The following is a 23,915-nucleotide window of genomic DNA, read 5'->3' as shown; positions in this document are numbered from 1 at the left end:
GAGTCAAAAACTGAACAACCTGTGTAGGTGTGTGTGTGTGTGTGGACTGTTTAAAACCATTGACTCAGCCCATGTGCACTTGATTTTACTCAAGTGTGTGATGGCGAATGCTTTACCCAAGGTTATGCAAGGTAACAGATTTAAAGTTGCAGACACAACATAAAGTAAGTTGTCATATGCCAACTTAACCTATTATAAATGCTCATAATTTTTTTCTTAATGTATTCTCTACCCTACAGTCCAAACACTAATGGCAGCTTTAGCGTTTCTTTCCGTCTCAGGATGAAAGGCCTTATAACAAGGCTTAATGGGAACACCACGGCTTTCTTGTGACCATAATCAGGAGCTTGTGCTTAGGGGAAACAAACAACCCTCATTAAATATGATGGAAGACAAATCGCTCTGACCCGAATTTGGCCTGCCGTTTGAGCATTCATGGCTGTCACATGACTACCCAAGTCGACCCTCGGTTGATAATAACTTTATTCTACTATTCTATCTTTTTTTTTTTTTATTCTCTTGATCTATCTTTCCCTCTCTGTGCTTGTGTTTGGGTCCAATTGGATGTGAGAGGTTGACAAACAGAGGGGTCATCTTGTCTTGTTTGTTAATTCGGATGATGTAGATGGGAATCTATGTAAGTTGACTGCAAAGTAAAGCCTGTCTGCCAGAAACGGGTCAGTTTGTTGTTCCTGGCAGAGGACTGACTACTTGATTGTCTGCTGTGATTTAGATCACTTGCTCTCAGACGGATAAATGCATACCATTTTTCTTTTTATGCCGTCCACTAGATTAGCACCGTAGATTGTTTCACTGTAGTATCGTGGCTCAATTGATGGACAACTGAGCAAGCGAAAGACTTCTCCGAGGCTATGTGCCGCTGACTTAAATTGTCCTTGAGCTTCACGACCTCTGACTCTCAATCATTCAGGCTGCTCTGCGTTTGTCTGAGCTCAGAGTTCAGTCGGCTGTGAAGCAGGACGATCTGCATCAGTCTCTCGAGCCTGTTTGACAGTTTCCAGGTCAGAGTTCAACTGAGATTTCACCAGAGATTTCACCTGTAAGGGAGGTGGAGATGAGCACAGGTGAAGAGGAGCGGTAAAGATTCTTCCTTACCTGTTGCTGACAAACACAGAGCTGACCATGTATCTGCAGCTGTTCTTTCTCCTTCTGGTCTTTAAGGCACTCGATATCTCTGACCTTCTCGTTCAACTGACAGGCCTCTTCCTGGTGCCTTATGACCTCATGTTTCAAGTGTCTTACCTCACCCTCCAGTGCTGCCACCTAAGCAAGAAGAAACAGATAGTGAGGAAAACTGAGAGGGACGGAAATGGAATAACTTCATGTAGGAACACAGAGCGCGCACACAGACAGATAGAAAAGACAGCGAGGGGGCGGCAGTAGCCTAAAAGTGAAGGGAATCGGGTTTGAGTCAGAGAGTTTCCCAGTTTAGTCTCAGGACCAGCTGGGAAAATGTGGGCACAAGCAGACATGAATGAGTAACGATTCCCCTTTTCCTTAGCTCCAACTTTCGAGGAGCCTTTGAGCAAGGTGCTACGCCTCCCACTGCTCTAATGGAGCTGCTCAGCAGCCAACAGTAGAAGACTGCTGCTGGTTTGGGCACTTCCCTCGAGTGGATGTGTGCAACTCTGTGGGTGTAAAACAGGTCATCGTTGGAAAAAAAAAAAGACACAAGTGTGCTCATTCAACCTAGCCTCGGCATGTGAAAGGAAAAACAAAAAATAGTAAGGCAGGTTTGAAATCGGCGTAGTGCTACCTACAATTGAATTTAAGCCCTGAGAGAAATTTAAATCCCAAAAAATCTGAAAAACAAAAACTTTTTTTCATGGAACATAGCTGGGAGACCTTAAATTTTATGATATTAAACAAGTATGATATTTTCTAAGCTGGACACAAATCTTTTAAAACATTATAACCTAAAAAATACACTAAAAACAGAATAATAGCCAGATATAGTCAGAAAAACCCTGACATGGACATAAATATGCTACTGACTAGCAATAGTATAATTGCAGACAACATACAGACAAAAACAAGCCACCACACCTGTTCCTGTGTTGTTTCATGCTTTTGTTCAGCTATCTTCATTTCGGCCCTTAACTGCAGAATTAACTGATCTCTGCTTCGAACCTACACACAGAAATCACACTTGAGGAAAAACTAAAAATAAATTGCATGCTCCGGAATTTGAGCCCATAATGTGCGTGCGTTTGGTTGAATATTGGGTCAACAATGCAGGATTTGGCTGCATAGCTCTGACCAACACGGTGCACGCAAACACACACAAATACATGGGCGCATGCACACAGAGGAGACATGGACCTCCAGGTGCAAGGTGTGGAGCTTCTCGTGGCTCAGAGCCAAATCTGCCTCCAGCCTCTCTTTGGTCTGGTCGAGGTGGACAAACTCTCTGCCTCGGTCCTCCATCTTGGCTCTCAGCTCATCCCTCTCCTCGCACAGTTTCTCCGAAGCCGTCTCTCTGTGGAGCAACTGGAAAATAAGCGGTACAGTGAAGCCACTAGATCAGCACTATATTCTCTGAGTACTTCACAACAACCACAACAAAAAAAAAAAAATACAAAAAAAATAAATAACATCCATATAAACCACAGTGATAACATGATATTAATTCTGGCATCCCGAAACCTCAACATTCCCTCAATGTAATCTAATACACAATACATGAATAGTGTAATTAAATTAATTCTGATTCAATTTCTATTTTAATAAATGGAACAAAAGCTACATTTATTTGATAGTGGAATCAAGTATCAACCTTTTAACACAGTTAGCATTAATATGAATCATGAGCATTACAAATAATCTGTTTTGTGAATAATGAAGAGGTTGTTGTTTTTATTTCTATTTTTCATTCCTATCTTACCTCTTTCTGACATTCAGAGTGCTGCTTCTTGCTCTCTGTGAGCTCCCTCACCAGCGCGCACATCTTAATCTCCCTCTTCTGAATCTGGAAAACAAAAACAGAATTCCCCTGCTTGAAGGATGTCGGACATGGACACATTTTTTTTTTTGACAAAGTGACATTGTGTTAAGGATCACATATGCCCGGATCATCAAACTGTATCTCAGGAAACAGGGGGGACTTGGGTCAATGTTTACAAAACTTGAGATAAAATATTCAGGTCTTGTTTTCATATTTGTGTTTTACGTAATGGTGGTGGTGGTGGTGGTGGGTGGATGACGGTACCTACAGAGAAAGGGTTGTTTATGTATCTCGTGAGTACACAGTATGTCTGAAAATTGCCTGTGTTTGTCTGTTTCCCTGGTGACCTCCCCTAATTACCCCCTTCAATTCTATGCCAAATGAGTGTGCGTGTTAATGTGTACATCGGCACATTCTTTCCTGTGTGTGTTTGCTCAGGAAATGTTTTTAGACTTTTTTTTATCTCCTGTTTGTATTTACAGAGTCTGCATTTTGTAGAGATTTTCCTCTGTTGGGGGGTCAGTCAAAAACGGGAAGGTATCTGCTATTATGTGCTTGTTTTCTAAAGTGACTTAGATATTTTTGTAAGCATTAATGTTTTGCAATTTTTTTTTGAGATGCTTACGTTTTTTTTCTTTTTTTTTTTTTGAGAACAAGGTACCAGGACATTGGACTGTTAAAGCGTTTAAATATAGTCATAATGATAATGAAGATTTATCACCGGTAGAAACATCTGATTTGGACGTAGTTCCCACTTTCGTTTTATACTAACACATAACAGCCCGAGCCAAACACTCGCTCTCTCCCTCCCTCCCCACCTCCAGTCCGTCCTGCATGATCCAGGGATTGTTTTGACCAGAGTTGAGGGCTCGTTTGTAACTGTCCAGGGGGATTGATGGAGTTAACTTGGCTCTTTGACCTCTCACCTCTGGCTGTCAGCGGTCTGGGCTCGCTAAACACACTAAACCTGAGCTACGGCAAGGGGAGGGAGAGAGAAAAAGAAGAAAAAAAAAAGAACACTGCATACACACCGCCGTGCACATAGCAGCTAAATCACAAATGAGCGCTCATGTAAGCACTCGCAGAAGGTAGTAAAGAGGTGGAACACTGGACGGGAATAATACGGGTTGTGTTTTGCATTTCAATGGACCTCAGACAAAAGAAGAAAAAAAATGACCAGACCAGTCACTGCTGTTACAAATTCAAGTCATTCCACTTACCCGTAGCAAACACAACACTTACTTCCTGCCAATTTTTTTTTTTTTTTTTTTTAAATCTTAGCTTGATTTATCTTTGAGTTTGCGTGTGTGTGTGTGAGCGCGCGTGAATTCCCAATGTGAGTGTGTGATAGGCAGAATGGATGTTGATAAACACCGGAGGATGTCGTGTCAAAACAGACAACTTGTCAAAACGACACACTAACTAGGTCAATCACAAAGTTTAAGGAGAAACTTTGGAGTGGAGCTTTGGTTTATGCATATCTCTATGTGGATGTCTACGCGCGCGTGTGATAAGCTTCTGAACGAATCTGCAGGAGGGGACCTCCAATATCGAAGGTATTTTTAAATCAATGAGCTCTTAAGTGTATCTCAGTCTCAATGTGTTCACAGATACGCACGCACACAACACACTCAGCGCAGATAGAATCCCTACTGACAGGCAATGACAAGATAAAGAGAGGGAGGGAAAAAAAAGGGAGGAGAGGACGACAGGAGGGGGAGAAATAATATTTGAACAGTTGGGGGTGGGTGGGGTTGGCGACGAGGGGGGGGGGATGAAAGCCAGAAGTGGCAAGGCAAGAGAAGAAATGAGCAATAAGTGAGATCAAGAGCGAAAGCAGGGAGAGAAAAAAATCAGTAAGCTATTCTGACGGTTGTAAAGCATTGTGAGCAGGGCCGATGTTTGTCCGAGTCCAACCTTGAAGGCTCGAACAACCTTCACACAATGCTGCTTACAGTCCGCTGTACCACGCTTTCCGTCCTCCTTTCATTCTTCTCTGTTTTCTCACTCCCACCCGGCTGCTCTTGTCCATTCCAGATAATGTGCATTTTGAATTCTTTTACCGTAATGCACTTTACAGGAGAACTATGAGTGCATTCTTATACGCCGAGGTCCCGCAGGGGAGGCTGGAGACACACTGCGTTCACAGTAAATCAAATAATTGGACAACATGCAATGAACAGCTCCATTCACACTGCATCTCACACGCATGCGGAAGTGAAAATGAGTAACACAGGCTATCCTGTTATAAATAAAATGGTAACACTTAACAGTAAGTGTGCATTCATTAATATTAGTACAGCAATAAACATTAATTAACAGTTATTTTAGCCATTAAATATTGTGTCTATCTGTGTCTGAGTTAGTTATTACATTATTTAACAGTTTATGAAGACGGTACTAACATTAGTTGACACACTAATAAACCTTATCTAATACTACGCTACTACTGTTAATACGATAGGAAGCATTAAGTAACTTAACAATCTCATGCTAACAGTTATCAAGGGTTTACAGCAGCTCCCACTGGTGTATTCAGAGCAAGATTTTGTAGGGATGGAGAGACCCATCAGAAGTGACGGCTTTAATATTCACATGTCGTTTTGGTGTGAAGAAGCGGTTCCACCTGCCCGAACGTAACCAAGATGCGACAGCCAAATTTCATGGCCATAACTGTCCCAAATATAATGGCCACGGCCCGGTCTGTTGTGAGACGACGGCTCTTCCCACCGGATCAAAAGGTGTCCTCCCTTATCTCGACTTTCCTTCCTCCCTACAACCTACAACCCCTCTCCCTTTTTGCATGCTTCTCACACTAAATCCATCCATCTGTCTAACTCGTTCCCCCCTTTCTCTCCCGCCCGCCCCCTCCGGTGTACATCCATGACCTGCAACTTCAAAAACGGAGCCTCCAGAGAACTGCACATGTGACTTTTGGTTCTGAGAATACGAAGCAGATCATCTCTGAGACAAAGCCCCTTGTCATGTTAATGGCTTCACTACTTTCAAGTTTCTCAGTGGGGGGGGTTTGGGCCCGTATAACACTTTAACCACATGTTAAAACTGAGGCAACATCTGGCCATTTGCATGATGATGATGTGTGTGCTGTGTGTTGGTGAGATGGAGGGAACTACTAATAGAGATGGAGAACTAGTAAAAAGGGATACAGATAAATAAAGGATGAGGGATTAAAAAGACATTAAGGAGGATTTTGTGCTTAAAATGTTATTTTTTGGGGAAAAAAGCATGCAAACATCTGCTTTTATTTAGTGAACTTCCTCTTTTTATTTTTGATGAGTTCTACGAAAAGAATCAACAGCTGATCATAACCAAACTGTGGATGTGTTCTGAATATAAAAATCAGTGTCTGGTCAAGGATTAATTCAAAAGTAAATGATTGAAATACAAGGAAAAACTTTGAATATTTCATTGATTTGTGAAATGTCATAATACTTCCAGCAGTAAAGTACACACTACATACTAAAATAAAATAGGATAACAACTTGAATGTACCATTGTTCATGTAAAATGCTGGCTTCTTTCCTATCTGAGCCTTTGCGGGGGAAACCAATTTCCCACTGATTAGAGGAGCACTGTTAAATCACAGATATAGACCGATATAGCTGTCGAGTGGTCAAGTAGTCTGACCTCTACAAATCCCCCCCCCCCCCAACTCAAGTCAGACTGGTATACTTCCTCTCCTCTACTTCATCTTACGTCTTAGCAGTTTCAGAGAATTAGATGCGTGAAAAAAATTGAGTGGACTGCCTTCTCTCTATAGAAAAAGTCAAACGGCGACAGAGTCTAAGTGCGAGGGGGAGAGTGTGAATCAGCAGAGTACATTTCAGACAAAGGAGAGCGTGTTGACAGTATTAAGTACATTTAGGGCTGCAGAGGAAAATCCTGAGCGCGAAGTTCTCTCAGTTTCGCTTACATTCAAGTGGGAGCAGGAACGCTCACTGTCTTTTACACACACCTACTGCTACTACTGTCCATGCAATGATGGACTGAAGTGTGCAAGAGTGAATGCAAAGCTGTAAATGTGTGTGTCCATGTGTGGGTATGTGTGTGTGTGAGAGAGACTGAGAGCTTGCAATAGATCAGAGAAAGAACAGTTTCTGTCCATAAAGCAGGGCCAGATGTGGAGCCGAAACCAGATCCCTGTACAGAGTATGATGATCCATCCCCTGGCGTCATTATACTCAACTTCATGTTCACATAATACACATGTGCATATACAGTCTCAAATATTTGACCAATCTCTAACAGCTTATCCTACAAGAGTTGTGAAATCCTGATGCAGCAGTTCGCTCATGATATGCAAGATGACAACTGATTTAAGACTCACTCCACCAGATTGAAGTAAAAGAGGTCAAAAATATGCTCTATAATTTTAATCAAAATGTGTAATATGACCAAAACTCATTGGCTGTCATACAATATAAGTTTTAAAGGATCTAATCTTTTAAATGTGCACTCTATAAACTGTGAGACTGTTCCAACAATGCCCTCAATGATAGCCACCAAAATCCTAGCCTTAACCCTAACCCTAAAAACATTCTGCAGTGAGTATTGTCAGTGAAGAGGCTTGCCAGTTAAAAGAACTAAACCTCACGTGTTGCTTCTCTTTTTTATAAATCCAAGCCCTTGAAATGTCACCAATGGCTTCATGAAAAGTATCTTTCCAAGCTGGTTAATTGAAGGTTAAATACAAACCACTGAGCAATAACATAAGCTTTTGATAGGTGGCAAAAAGGGCAGAGGATAGAAGGTCTAAAAAGCAATACAAAATATGAACATGTGCATTTTATTGTTGCACTATAGTCCTAGCTGGGAAAATAAAAAAATCCCATTTTAGCGGAATGATCCAAATTTTTTTGTCAAGTCTGTCTTCGTCAAAAGTGTGTGTTTTTAATAAGGCTCTAAATATCAGAACATCCCATTACCCATTATCTAAAACCTTATTATCAGCCCCATTGTAGAAATAGACAATGCCTGTCACAGAGAATATTACATTTGAAAATTGAATATTTAAATGAATCCCTCACCTGTGCGACCCTTCTTATCAGCCCCATTGTGGGAAAAGACAATGCATTACATTAAAGTGAATATTATATTTCATCTCCATCCTGTAGAAATTACATGTTTTCAGTTTAACCATTTTTTTTTTCTGACATTGTCCGCTCTGTGCAGAAAATGTTTCTTGACCTTGCGAGCAAGCAAACTCCCAGATAGAGTATCAACAATACAACAACAGGGAAATCACATGTGCCTGTCCCACTTAACTGCTGCAATAACATTGCAAAGTTTTGAAAGAATGTATATACTTTAATATTAGAATGAAGACCTTGAGGAGGAAACCAATCACCTTCTTTTCAGTGGCGTGACGCATGTGGGTCAGTTCCTGCTGCAGACGCTCCGTCTCTTTGTTGGCATTGTGCAGCTGCTCCTTTATCTGCTGCCTCTGCTGTCTTTCCGTGTTCAGGATGGTGTTGGTCTGATCCAAGGATTCACTGATGTCACTCAACGTACACTCACTCATTTGTAACTGAGGGCGAGCAGAGATAGAGAGAAGAATAAGTGGGATGTGTCAAGTTTAAACCTTCTCCAAAGGCTGAGAGAGTCACGGTCACATGCATGCAGAAAGCTGTGAAGAGAGCTGAGGAGGCGAACGGGAGAACCAACAAGATACAAACGGAAGAAGAAAGGATAGTTCAGGGAGGTTTGCCTCTGCTCTGTCTCTATAGCAGTGAAAAGGAAAACCATAAAGGCTTTGTGCCAGGCTTGGGGGACCCTACAGTTACTGCTAAGACTCAGGGCCAATAAAACTGCTCGACTACATGTCATAAAGTTGTAGGTAACACTAACTGTAGACTAGTACTTCTTGAACCTTGGGATGTGACCCCCATCAGACAAGAGAAACAATATGGTTTTATTCACTTGGGTCCTTGGAAAACACCACATTGCTTTGATGAACCCCATGGCAGGTTTGAGAGGAATGTTTTCCATAAAAAGAAAAGCGAATTAGGCCATTATGATAGCCAGAAAAGGTGAAAACAGGAGTTTTCAATTTCAGACGGTCCTTCAACAAATCATGTGCTATGAACGTTTCCATCAGGAAAAATAATAGAATCTTAGCTAAAAATACTGACCTTGCATCGAAAACACTTCACTCTACATGTCTCATTTTAAATTTCAATAAAGATGAAGACATTGCTCTAAACAGATTCTGTAAAATAAAAATGCTGCACTTGGGGTGCCACAGTAGCTCAGTTGGTTTTCTCACTGCAATGGTCCAAAACCATGGCCCTTTGCTGCATGTCATCCAGCGTCATTCTCATCCCGTTTCCTGTCATATCTCAAGCTGTCCTCTAAAATAAAGCCCAAAAAAATCAGAGATTTTGCATTTTTCAGTGCAACTGGATGTTGAGTCCCCATTTTTCCCATTATACACAGGTAACACTTGTGGGTATTTATTTCAGTTTTTAGGATTCATGGCATTATCTATGTGAGTTCTCTCCCACTTCCAGATATGCTTGTGCCGTTTCCACTGAGCTGTAGGACAAAGATACTGCAAGTGAAAAAAAATAGTCCACAATGAGGAAAACTGACAGGGCAAAAAAATGCCCAGAAACTACCTCCAGGTTTGCAGCCTCTTCAGTGTGGATGTTCTACAGGTGTGTACAAGTGAAATATCTGTCATAGGCCAATTCTGACTGCACTGGCGGCCCAATAAAGCGGTCAGGCTATACTGGAAAAATCTAATCATACATAGTCCGTACAAGTATCAATCAGGGGTAAAATCATTCAGTGCGTCTGGTCTGTACTAGACTGTATGTGGGCTCATGTTTAATTGTGTCCAATCAATTTCAACTCAATCGTGAACTGTGGAACTGTATTTACAAATTATTTCTGATTCTGTAAAAACCATCGTTCTATCAGTAAAGGAGAAGGTAAAACAGACTACTTTTAACCCCACTCAAACCTGTGGCACTTTAAATATGCAAAGTGTGTACCAGCACTTGAGGATGAAATTGTTCAAATGATCACATTTAAACTGCTGCCACCTCAAGAATTCATCAATGATGTCAGTAAGGCGACAGATTTAATCTAGTGTTTGAAAAGTGAGGGCACTAAGTCGGCATCTAAGAGAGTTCTGGAAGTCAAGCGACTTATGCACTTTTATGTTGAATACACTTTGTTTAGTTGGCACCCGCACCACTAAATCACTAGCAATAAATGACTCGCTTTGGTCAAGGACACAGTAAATGGGTTAATTTGAGTCTAAAACACATCACTGCCACGCGCCACTCTGAAATACCTAGAGGGGCGAGAGGAGGGGGGAGTGAAGGAGAGAGAAAGAAATACAGCGGGAGTACGGGAGTAAGACACAGGGAGAGAAAGAGAGAGAGAGAGAGAGAGAGACAGAGAGAGGGAGAGAGAGAAAGAGAATTACAAGACAGAGAGGAAAAGGACAATGAGAGAAACCTAAAGGCCATTCCATTCATCATGCGTATGACTCTTTAATGTTCCCATACATTACCCATTGGTTCTCATTGGGGCGAGGGTGAGTCTGGACAAGGGAGATGAAAGGGAAAAGGAAAGAAAGTAACAAAGTGAGAAAGAAAGAAAGAGAGAAAGAAAGACAGAAATAATGCTACAAGGAAAAATAATGAATGGATTAAAGAGGGAAACAAAATAACGGTTAACCCCTCCCTCCCGTGCCCCTCTCTTGGCTAAGTGATATTCACATGAACACGGTTTTTTATTGTACAATGAGCCAACCCTCTATGGAGCTAAGATGGTGGCGATGAGTTATTAAATATGGAGAGAGGGCGAGCGAGGGAAGGCAGAGGAGGAGGGGAAGAAGGACGGATGATTAACTGTGAAGGAAGTAAAAAATGAGGAGAATTCCCCAATGTACCTGACTGGATTTGATTTAGAGAAGGTTGCCCAATTCTGTTCCTTATTTAAGAAGAGCTCCCCTTCTGTGTGTGTGTGTGGTTGTGCGTGCATGTGTGTGTGTGTGTGTTACCTACTTTATTCTGCAGTGACGCCAAGCTTTCTTTAAGCTGTGTGTTGTCTCGGACCAGCTGTTGTGTGTGCTTCTCCTTTGCAGCCAAGGTTTTCTTCAGAGAGTCCTGTGTGGCTCGCAAACGGACCACATCCTGGTCCAGGTGCCTCACACGCTCCTCTCGCTCTTTCATCTAACACACACACACACACACACACACACACACACACACACACACACACACACACACACACACACACACACACACACACGGACAACAGAACAGTCTTTACCGCACATTCACATATACAGCTATACAACTGCCTGCACCTTAGGGTTTTGCTTGCCTTTTGTCGAAGCAGACACCAACAGGGCAAACAAAAGTGGTATATTCAGAGGCACCTGTTGACACTGTTGTTAGTTCTCTTTCGCAAATTGCACTAAATAGATCAGATACTTTCAAAAAGACTAAATATTTGTCAAGATAGCAGTTTAATGTTACTCTCATTCTCATCACACGTTTTATATCATGCCTGTGCTATTTAAAAACATTAAGGAGAAATCAGCATACGTTTATCTCTGTTGTAACTTTCATCCGTGACGGTGACATTCAAAGTATAATTAAACGCGGTGGTCCAATCGCATGTTTCTGCTCTGCTTATTGAATGTGCCATGTTGCTTTGCTGACACCTTTGGCAAACAAAACATACCCAACATCTCGATCCTGCTAGTTAAAGTATTTTTACCTTGGTCATGTGTTAACCTGTGTCTGATTGTTGGTTGGTTGGTCAGCATGATTACATAAAAACTACTGAACAGATTTCCACAAAACTGGATGGAGGAGACAGCTGTGGGTCTAGAATAGACTTTTGGTGTTTTTAGACATTCTCTTTGTCTCTCGGGATAGAATGCATGGAGAAAAATTGTATTTAGGTTGCTGGTATCAACGGGTAGGTGCAACTTGATACAGGGACGTTGAATTCGAGGAGGGATAAGGCTTGACTGAATTAAAGGAGACTGTTGGGCCTTGATGACAGTTATGGTTCCTACTTACAATATGAAAGCATCACGTATTTTATGTATGTGACGTACACACTTTAAAGTACCATCAGGAAAAAATAGCTTCAAATTGTACTTGCGCAGCCTCATTCAACCTCAAAAAAGAATCTACAGAATAATTTTCACTGACACAGAATGAGGCTTGAAAAACTAAAGTAACTGTTCCTGTGTGTTACTGTACAGAAATTAGTGCTTCGAGTGATTATTGGGGGAAAGGGACTGATTATGTCTAAGGAAGCAGACAGTGGCTGAACTCCTCACCCCATGCATGAATGTGAGTGTGTGTGTGGGCCCGTGGCTCAGAGCCCTTCGCCAAATCAAAGCCCCTATTCATTAGCACTGTGTTAAATGAGCCCTGTGTTAGATTAGTGAGGAGGCTCCACAGACAGTCAACACACACAAACAAACAAAACTCGCAATCACATTTACATACACACATGATGCATACACACTAGACAAATACACAACCTTGCATGTCGGACCGGACGATTTTAAGATTTATGAGACAGGGAGGCCACATGAAAACATAACCACACACAATAAAGACTCCCACGCACGAGCACACACACACACACAGAGTGGGTACAGTCTGCGCTCTCTCAGTCTCTCCCTTCTCCTCCTCTAACAGCAGATCGTGGTTCTGGACTTGGCACTGACGTAGCCCACCTCTGCCTCCTTCAGATGGCTCTCGAGACTCTCCAGTACATATTTCACCCAAACTATTGAAAAAGCGCAGTTAACTCATCTACAGCATGGCTAATGGATGGTAACAATTATAAGCAATGGGGCAGCCAGTATTGCGACACTGAATTAAAATGACTCTTTTATCTGGATATTCTACCTATTTTAGTGTGACTATTGGGAAATAAAATAAGTTTCACAAAACTGCGACAATAATGTGCGAATTCCAGGCGCTTCAGCCAAGTTCAACATATTACATAAGACAGAGTCGTCTTTGTGGCAACCCATTTATAGTGCGAGAGGGATTTCAGGTGAGAAATGATTATGAAGCAAAAGGGTACAAATTTTACACATTTTAAATGTTATTACCATCAATGTTAATGTAAGTTAGAGTAATGAGTTCTCCTCAAATGTAGCTACTGTAACTGTTTTACTGTACTTTTTTCTGACTACAATTCATGCTAGGATGTTTTATATGCATTAGACATTATGGTGCATATAGTATATCTAAATATTGTATAAAAATCTTCTGTAATTACCACTGTGAATCCATTTCCATATATTTTAATAGAAGTGCAAAGTGTATGCTTGAGGATGTACATAAAAAAAGAAAGGTCTATGGTCCTGCTGATTCTCAGTGAGTACAAATATTCACAAGAAGTCAGGGCAGAGCCATGTAGGGCAGGTCAGATTCATACACATTCACACAGGAAACCCAGTCAGGACTTTTCAGCAATTTAAACATTAAACACTGTAAACATTTCATGTATATGTACCTAAATCAAAGTCCCCATGAAGTCAAAATCGCTGTTAAAGTGTTTTTTATAAATGTGTCTTGCTACATTCCTCACCCGTGCACCAGTTTCAGGCCCAACAATGTCAGAAAAGATCTCTTTTGATCTGTCTTATTTTGTAACTTCCTCGAAAATGATTAAAGACTTTGATGACTCATCCTGCACTCGTTCCATTTTCGTCCAATAAACGCTTCCTTTATCTTATGTTGGTACCATGGACGAATAATCAAAGGAATGGCGACAAAGCAGTGTGTTGCTAAGGGACCAGACCTCACGCATAACTGTACAATGCACATGTCACCATGCCTAATCAACTAGCATTCTATTAGTCATTTCAAGGGGACTTTAAGGTGTCAGAAATGAGGATTGCCAAATTACTTGGTTGGTGAGCACATGATAAAATTCAATCCCATGCAAAGATGAGCACAAGCAACAGTGAATAAGTAATAAATAATGTAATATTACAAGAGAACAATGCAATATATATTAAACATATTGATTATTCAGTATCATCTTAGTTAAAGTTGCGTGCTGTAGCTATATTTGTTTTACAAATGCAAGCGAGTGCAAAAGAAAGCTAATGATTTAATGGCTGATGCAGCAGTGTGTGAATATTGTTACAACATTGACCTGGATCCTCCCATGGCAAAGCACATGCAGGGTAATATGTAGAGCCATGCAAGATAACCAACAATGTGACAAGCTACCGAACCTCACATTTTGTTATTTCTTAGAGTGAGTTTTAGCAACCACGGTATGTTTGGGGCTGTGATTCATCTCCAAATAATCTCTTAACTTTCTTAAAGATCAAATCGTTATAACCTCTCATCGGTAACTCTGATCTGCTGTGCTCAGGTTATAAAAGTCAAATCAAATAAACGTGTAAAACAGAAGCATTTCTTTTACTCACTGGGCACAGTATTCTACTCATGTAATAAAAATGGTATATTGTATTTCCACAATCCCACTCAGGATATGGTCAGTGTTATCTACCCATGATGCAGCTGGTTGAAGATCAAAATGTCCGTCAAAATCCCTCCTATAGCCCAAGGACTGTACGGCACTGACTTTCAGAACTCCATAATATTGTTACATAATTAATACATCACAGTGATTTTTCTCATCTCCAAATCTGCCACCATCAGAGATGATTAAAGATTCCCATGTGGTCTGTGTAAAGTCTTAATTCTCCAGTGGGGGAGTATAGGACCTTGGCTGGAAGTCCTGAAGAAAGAATATCAGATTTGTGATTTTATTTCAAATTAGAGCTTAAGCCTTAGACTTTCATATTAGTAGAGTCCCTATTGAGAGAGAAACCTCAATCTGATCAAGTCTCATTACTTTAGCAATTAAAGTTTCACCCCTGGGGTCTTCCCCTTAACTCCTGCCCCCCCGCCTCCTTCGCCTTCGCCTCCTCCTGTCTCCGATCCTTTTATTCTCTCCTCCCAGTCGTCGCATGTTTTTCGCCACCAAGGTGGAGGAGAGGAGAAATGGGAGAGTGGCTTGCACAAATCCTTGATTGACCAAAGTCTATCCTCCATCTAGGATTACGAATAGAAATGGAACATTTGAGGACAAAGGAAGGAGGGGTGAGATGGGACAAGACAGAAGAAAAAAGAGAGTGTGAGTGTGAGTTGCAGAGGTATGGGCAGAGAGAGAGAGAGAGAGAGACAGAAGGGGGGGGGAGACAGAGAGAGAGTGAGGGTGCCTAATATAATTGAATTAAAAAGATGGAGCAGGGCCATTTCTAAGCAGGTGGGAGTGTGGAGTGAGAAAGAGCAGGCGAGATATTAACTTCTAATAAAAGAGAGATTAGAAAGTGACTAGGAGGACTGCTCTGTCTTTACCTGTGGGAGTGACGGCCCCCACATAACCTTTCACTGCAATATGCACACTGATATTGGCCGCTATATTCTGAGTATAACCCCCCCACCCGTACACACACACACACACACACACACACACACAAAGACAAATGCATATTGCTACACAAGCATTCATGCACGCACCTGCACATGAATGCCTGTGCATGAATGCTTTGCACCCAAATGCACCATACATTCTGTGTATACACATACATACGCGTTGAAATATGTGATATTTGTGGAGACACATCAGCACACACACACACGCACGCACACAGAGTCGTGAGTGCAGTGTGACAGCAATGCATTATCAGCTCTCATTCAATGATCCAACAGGCAGCAGCCATCAGATAATGAAGACGCAGCTCTTTGGGAAGCCGCCGCTATACAGACAATTAATTAACTAATTGGTCTAACGAGCTCGTTAAATCCAAGCTTTTTTGGCAGCCAGTGTGAATACATTAACAAGGCTAATTCAATTAAACAGGTGCAGATTTCACAGCTGCCGCTCTCAAGGCCGCGCACACACACACACACACACACACGTACACACACACACAAATCCTACAGGTGTTGTGTACATGTTCGCTCCATTTGACTCTGATGTCTTTCTCAGCGAAACCTTGGCATGCGATCAAACGTATAATGATATGCAGATCAAGTGGCGTGTCGTTGGGTGTTTGTGTGTGCGTGTCTGTCAGTGCTTGCGCCTCAATGGGCCAATGTGCCTTTGAATTAAAAGTACAGCTCAATAGGCTCCAGCAGCAGTGGTAATTTGTATAATTGAAAGAGTGCAAAATGCGTGGGTGGAAAAAACTGATTGAAGGGCTATGAAAAAACAGTTAAAATTTTAATGAAATCTTTTTTGTGAAGCACCTTGTAACCTTCTTATGAAATGTGCTATAAGGCTTATAAATATTTGTATTATCTGTTTTCACTCAGAAAAGTGAGAGGTCAACCTATGCTGACATAAAGACATGTAACTTTTAATTTGCTCTGAAGATTTTGAATATTCTACATTCATGTGCGTTACGATGAGTAATATGTATCATTTCATGTTTACTTTCAGTCTTACTCACTTTCAGCTTTCTCCATCCAACTCTTCAGTTGTTAGTTTGATAATCCTCACCTGTTTCTCCTCCAACCTTCTTTTAAATACAGCGCTACGATCGCCCTGCAAAGAAGCCACTCTGGCCTCGGCCTGGAACACAGTTGGTTTGCATTAGCTGTCGTATAGTTTGGTCAAGACCATGGCACTTTTCACTCTTTCGTTTGTGTATAGTCTGTCTGTCTATCCATCTATCTATCTATCTATCTTATCTATCTATCTAACTTATTCTGGTCGTAGCCCAAAATAAAATGATAAACATAAATTGAGCATAATATGTCTCCTTTAACATGATGATACCACTTTGAATAAAGTGTACATAAGAGTGGTCCGACACCTTCATAACCTTGATATGACATCTGTCATAAACATGCAGGATTCTTTATGAATGTCCACAATTGATGTTATCAAGTGTCATTTTTGTTATTAATTATGAAATTTCTAATGAGGTTGGGGTTAACTGACTGAATGAGATTGCCAATATTCATATGGATGGATAGTATGCACTGAGATTACACTTGCTGTACGTACAAGCATAAATCCTACCTGAGTCTACACACAGGACACACACAAACACAGCAGAGTGGGACTATTGATGACACAGCTTGTCTGAAGGTGATGGGCTAGTAAGTTGAATGTGTGATCGGTGTGTGTCTGTGCGGTGATTTGGTGGGTTTGGTTTGTTATGGCAGCAGCGACAGCAGAAGCTCCCTCATAGGCTGATAAAGCGCTGAGGTCGGTGGTTAGCTAAACTCCCATGGAGATGATACCACTGATTAATTTCCTCCGTCATCATCCCACCCCCCATCCATAGGTCCACCTTCCTTCCCTTCCCCCAGCCCCTTCAGCCACTGTTGAATATTAAATCAGTCCCCCTTTTTTAATTTCCAGATAACCACGGTTCATTTTTCTTCAAGTGTCATATAGCCGTGACATGGTGTAGCAGCCTATATATTAGGGATGGCTGATGTGAGTTATTGTTATTGTTATCTTGTTTCCATTCGCTGCCTGTGTGTCCTACTGTACACCACGCATGGCTAAATCATTACCTGCACATGCGGTGCAAATATCGAATAACGCCATTGGTAATTTGCGGTGAAATTTCCTATCTTGACAGTTAGACATGCTCGTGCCCAATAGTCTCTGTTTGTACCATAAATATTGCCCACGGCGTTTTGTGTAGTGTTTGTTTCCTGCTAGTTAATAGTGATGTTTGAGCGTATATGATTGTTTGTGTGTACACGTTGGCCAGGGAGAAGGAGCAGAGAGGTGAATCTATACGGCTGCAGTGTGTTTCTCCCTGATTTTGATTTTTGCTGCCGTGCTGTACCATTTATGGGCTTGTGTTTAAGAGGTAACAGACACACAGAGAAAAAATACACAAACAGTCCTGAGAGCAACCCTGCAGTTTGTGCAACACACATATACATACATACAATAACATTTGGTGTGTGCAGCCACACCAAACACACGGACAGACACACACCGCGGGTGTCATCACTCAATGTCCCAGCCACAAATGAAATCTCAGTCTCTCTAACAATCTGAGTAGCCCAGTCTGAAATATCTCTCTGCCTTCTGCCTCCCTACCCCCATACTTAGTCGAGGTCTTCACTAAATCACACCCTATTTTTCTGCTCGCACTTTACGCCATCCTTTATTCAAAACACATGCTGACCAGAAATCATCACACACACATTTTGTGCATTTGTCAGCGTGATTAAATATTCATTAACCCCCTTGTATTTGAACATAAGTTAACACGCTACTATCCCACAACTAGGCTTTGTCTTCCGTTCACACATGTAACAACAACAACAACAACAACAGCTGCTCTCGGGTTCTAGTTTTCTCCTTTCTTGCATTGTTGTGCGTTCCCATCATCATATTACTCCACATCACCTGCTTGCATAGCCTGGAACCTCGCCCAGGAAACTGGGGAAGTGGGAAGTGATTTGGAAAAATGAGGGCAATAAAAAAAAACAAAAAAAAACAAAGGGATGAATGGAGAGATGTGATATAAGGTAATATGCTAACCCAATCAGCAGGCTGCTGTTTGCCGACAGTATAATCAACATATCGGCCTAATGTCATTACGGCTATATGAGAAATAATATTGCGTGAAATGATATTGCGTCGCGCGTGCATGATCGCGTGGTGCACACATGAGCAAGCTCACGTGTCCAGACGTATGTATCACCTACCAGTTTCCTGACACAGACAGGCCTCCACACGCTTATGGTGACACAAAGATACACTGCATGAATTACTCTAGTTATTCCTGCATAAAGACTTTAAAGAAAGGAAGAAAGATGAGGAGATTCCACTTGTTCAGGACGATTAACTGACTTGATGATTGATATTGATTAAATTAAAGAAGTGGTATTATTTTACCCCTCTGACAATTCATTTCATTTGTTTTAAGCTACAATTTTAAGAAGTTAAACTAGATTTACTTGAGAGGGTTATTGGCTAGATCAGTTAAAATCGATATTTATCACTTTACATGCACGCGTGTGCACGCGCGCGCACACACACACACACACATCTGCATATTCGCACACACAGATAGACTGCCCACTGGCTCCGACACAAGAGGATATTAGTTAGTGTGTGGCTTCCATATCCTGAATACATAAGGTCGCTGATGGCCTCTATTGACGGACACTGGCGTGAAGCCATCACTCAAGTTATGGAGCTTTAATTGGAGACAGCATAAAACGATAAACCAAGAAACATGCATGGCTGAACAGCCCAATGTAAACCATTAATCATAGCACAGGCAAAGACAAGTGGCCGCCACATACTGCACACGCGTACACACAGACACGCGCAAGAGGGTGCATACGGCTGCAAAAGCGCACATTGCTGCCCTTGCACCACACACCTTGCATTTGTGTGCATATTTGCACGCACGCGCACGCACACATGCGTGGCAGAGACAAGTGTCCCAGTCACATATTCTCATGATAGATGACCCATTTAACTTTGATTTCTGAGAGAAATGAGCTCACCAGCGATACAGGGTTACCACACACATGCACACACACATACACTCATTCATAACACACACACAAAGATAATACAGATGAGCTAAATATATGAACTCAGAGTGTACATTTTGTCTATATGTAAATAACAGCTTGCATTATTTTTTGGACACATGTATTCATGCCCTCTCTCACACTTGCTTACACACACACACACACACACACACAGTGCCACTTATTTGCACGAGAAGGGTTATAATGTGGGGATGATTTGTGATATAAGCAATCAGAAGTGAGGTAATTCATCAGTAGCTGTGTCTAACCCACATCTCCTCTGGTCATAAATACAAATCTGTACACGCGCTCACGCACATACACACACACACACACACACACACACACACACACACACACATTCACCTGCTTGTAAAATCTGCATGATCCCATGGAGGGGGGAATAAATCAGACATGCAAAATGTTGGCATGAAGGCAAAACCGTTAATAACGCAAACCCACATAAATGTGCTCCCACACACATCACACTCTCTGTAGATACTTGGAATAAAAGAAAAAAAAACCCTGACAGACACGTGATATGTTTTAGGAAAGTTGGATTGTGTGTAGCCGTCTTCACATCTGTAAAGCCTGGGAAACAAGCCACTGGTGTTGTCAATATGAGTTAGTCTAAAATGTTTGTTATGAACACAGTTTGCACAATGTTTCTTTAATCTTTTTATATAAATAAATCTGGCTTGACTTGACTTTGTTTTATTACTTGACTACTGTATATTATGAATAGTAACTTTCAAATATGCAGCTCAGCGCTGCCGTCTCATCCAGCACTCACACAGGGTTGGAAAAAATATGAAACAGGAGATAAAAAGAAGGCCTGAAAATGATTAAGAGACGAGACCGTATTACCTGTACATTACACCTATGGCAATATGTGGGTGAAAAAAAAGCCATCAAAATGTTCAATAAAAACAGGGAAATCCGAGGAAAGACAGCGGACTAGGAAGTATAGAGTTTGTTTATTACGCTGCAACTGGAGTTGATACAGATGTCATTGATTTAGGGGCGGCTGTGAGGAACTTCTTGAACAGATGAATTCTCACATTAAAAGGGAAAGATGAGAAGTGGCTGCTGCTCCGACTGGAGCTGGAAGGTTATTTTTCCAATTGGAAGCGAGTAGAGGGACTAAGAAAACTCAAGGTCTCAGTGTCAATAGGTTAAACAACTCGTGGAACCAGAGCAGGAGAAAACAGAAAGTACAAGCATTTATATTCTGCTCTGTCTGTAGCGTTTTCCTAATGTTGTTGTACAGAAAGTGTGGCTGCTGCCAAAAACAGAAGCCTTTTTTTCTTCCAGCTTTAGTCCCGAGAGCAATTAATTTTTGCAAAGTGATAATGTTGTAGTCCAGTGTATTTCTCATTTGGTCCTTGATTGCAAATGTTAACGCCCCACACCGCACTGCACCCCGCCACTGCCACTGTCCGGTGACATATGAGACAGTGTTGATATTTAGACAGATGGATGGCGCATTAGAAGGATAAAAACCCTTCCAAACACACACAAACATGTACAGCACGTGCACACACACGTTCCGTACAGCGGTTGCAGCCCCTCAGCGCTCCTCTGTCCTCACATGCTTGGTTTCCCCATCTAATTGCTGCCATTCGTCAGTGTGTGTGTAATGTGTGTGTATGTGCGTGCGTGCATGTGCGTATAACAAGTGCCCCTGTACTTTGTGTTTTTTTTTTTTGTGCTTCTTCCGTGATTCTGTCACCACGCATTTACAAACAACTGTGGTGAAAAGAGAGAAAGTAACAGATGATCAGACAGACAGGTAAGAATGGCAAGAGAGAGAAAGACAGCAAGACGCAGAGAAACATACACACACACACACACACACACACACACACACACTCACACAAACACTCTCACAGAACTGTCACAGTGCCATAGGGCATACTAAACCTGTCAGCATTTAAACCTGCTGGCTTGTACTCTGGCTTGCCAAGTGGAATTAGTCTCACATAATATGCCAGCGTCTTTATCGAAAAACAACAAACACCTACTTTGGTTATACCACATAAATACAATAGTTTAAACACAGTCATAACCCGTCGCACCTGTTACGAAGAAAAAGTCTGTGTTTGTTACTTTCAGCCACTCTTCCCGCAGTGAAGACGTTAAGGATGTGATTATGCAGATGCAGAAGCTGTTAAAAATCAGCAAAGGAGATGTGTGTTAAATAAAAAGAAAAAAAATAAAAACACACCCTTGATCATTGGTGTAGAATCTTCGAAATAATTCTTCAGCATGGAGCAAATCAAAAACTCTAAGTGCATAAAACAAGTTAATTGCAACTTAACTTGACTTGCATCTGATGCTGACATGTAAACAAATGAGACTGATTGCTCTCTTTTGGGCAATCATGATAATGTGACTGTGCTGATGAGTAAACCTGTTTACGTGCCGTGTGGCCGGCTGTTGTGTGTGCGTGCGCGTGTGTGTGTGTGCGTCCGCAAAAATTACGTTTATATGACAGTGTGTCTGCGTGTGTTTAATAAGAAGGTCCTCATTATTACTTTTTTTTTCTTCACGTGTGCCCGCGTGCGCCTACGTGTGTGTGTGCGTGAGTGTGTTCAACATGATAATTTGTCAGTTTATGTTGTGAGGGGGGCTAAACAGATAAGCAATCCACAGCTCAATCCTTCATCCTGCTCTGATTATAAATCAGCTGGAGCTCTCAGAAGCAATCAGCAAGAGCAATCTGCAGCCGGCACAGACACCTTATCAATCAGAGGGCACCATCACACTGTCACACACGCACGCACATAAACCAGCCGAATACACACTCGCACGTTTGCATGGTCCTGCACCCACAGACGGGGCTCACACAAAAGCGCACGCACCCGTAGACACAAAGACAGGTATGCCGCAATTGTAATTCTGCATCACCGCCCTGCAGCCTCTTTCCTCCTTTAAAAACTTCCTTCTCTTTTCTCGCTTTTTTTTTTTTTTTGTCTTGTGAAACAGGATCACAGAGTTGCAACAAGAGTTTCATCCAGCGAGCTGCCTGGCGGCCACGGAACTGTGCCGAGCGAGACACATCACTCCTAATTACAGTCTGATATTAATAACAGAGAAAAATATTAATCTTGGAGGTAAACACTAAGCCGCTTAAAGGAAAATTGCAAATAAATCAGATTATCTTATAGGAATATCCTCCGAATGGGCCGAGGGGGTAATGAGAAACCTGGGCCCAACCTCTCCCTCCTTCCCTTCTTCTCTCCGTCATTTTCCCACTCCCCACTCTCCGGCGGGATTGAAAAAGGTGTGACTGTGTGTGTTCGTGTCTGGGTGTGTGTTTGCGAGCACATCTGTGTATTTATAAAACTGAAGTCCCACCCCCACCTCCACACCCCCTCCCACCACCACTTCCAGCATCACCTCCCTCCATTTCTCTCTCTCTCTCTCTTTGCTGCTGTATTCATTTTTCACCTCCAATTTTATTTTTTCATCAGTCGGGGGGGCGCCGCCGAGCAGATTCAATTAGGTTCTATGATTGGGCCGCTGGCATTCAGCGGGGTCATGGAAAGGTTAAAGAATTCAGTGGCACAAACATGATTATGGCTCTGTAGCATTTGATCAGAAGTAAGGTTTGTCACGGCAAAGTGGAGCCCCCTCTGTTTCTTGCACTGGGACCACCGGTTCGGCCCGAAGTGTGATGTGAGAGCTGTTCCACGTGTTGGTTCAGTTGATTCTGCCACCGAATGGTAATTACATGCTGAAGATGCTGGTTATAGAGCAGGTGTAAAGAGGTGTATGGAGATATATGCACGAGCGCATGTGTGCGCACAGGTGTGGCATGCTGCTACAACAGCAAGCATGAAAACACACTAACATAAAGGCAGAGATACACTATTCTTTCTCTTTCCTTCTCTCACACACACGCACGCAGGCACACACGTACACACACACACACGCATTCAGAGAGTAGCAGAGTAATAAAGCCCACCCTTGCAGTGAAATTAAAGCTAGTCAATGACACTGCGTGCTGAGTACACACTAAATCATTTTTATACCCAGATGAAATAGCCAACATAATACCAGCTCTGCACATGTATCCAATATCACCTGGAGACTATGAAAAAAAGCTAACAAAAAAACCCAACAACTAATCAAATATCATATTGGATGTGTCAGACTCATGTCAGAACAAGAGATTAATACTAAATATAGGAAATATGGTACAATAACAGTGTGAGATCTTTTTATATTCAAAATGACCAGGCAGCAGAGAGCACATTATGAGATATTGGATTGATAAACAGGCTGCAGTGCTGTTGTTCGGTGAGTATAATAGAACAATAACGTTGCTCCTGGGTTAGCAAAGATTGCATTATGATTTTAATGTGTTTTACAGACACAAG

General features: G+C 41.8%; 1 protein-coding gene across 15 annotated transcripts in view; it reads right to left on the bottom strand.

Annotated features, from left to right (window-relative positions):
• The window catches only part of LOC119008593 (trichohyalin-like), a 100,440-nt gene that overhangs the window by 39,407 nt on the left and 37,118 nt on the right, over window positions 1–23,915 (bottom strand). For 13 of the 15 annotated variants that reach the window (XM_037079076.1, XM_037079065.1, XM_037079064.1 and 10 more), the window contains 7 exons: window positions 16,508–16,579; window positions 11,005–11,172; window positions 8,334–8,513; window positions 2,906–2,989; window positions 2,344–2,511; window positions 2,068–2,151; window positions 1,117–1,284 (listed from right to left, as the gene is read on the bottom strand). In XM_037079076.1, coding sequence (XP_036934971.1) covers window positions 1,117–1,284; window positions 2,068–2,151; window positions 2,344–2,511; window positions 2,906–2,989; window positions 8,334–8,513; window positions 11,005–11,172; window positions 16,508–16,579 — 924 coding nt within the window. The remainder of the gene's footprint in view (window positions 1–1,116; window positions 1,285–2,067; window positions 2,152–2,343; window positions 2,512–2,905; window positions 2,990–8,333; window positions 8,514–11,004; window positions 11,173–16,507; window positions 16,580–23,915) is intronic. The other 2 variants (XM_037079067.1, XM_037079066.1) reach the window with 2 other exon arrangements.

This window comes from Acanthopagrus latus, chromosome 19, assembly GCF_904848185.1.
Source record: "Acanthopagrus latus isolate v.2019 chromosome 19, fAcaLat1.1, whole genome shotgun sequence".
NCBI classification, from domain to species: Eukaryota; Metazoa; Chordata; class Actinopteri; order Spariformes; family Sparidae; genus Acanthopagrus; species Acanthopagrus latus.
This window is presented reverse-complemented; position numbering and strand designations above follow the sequence as displayed.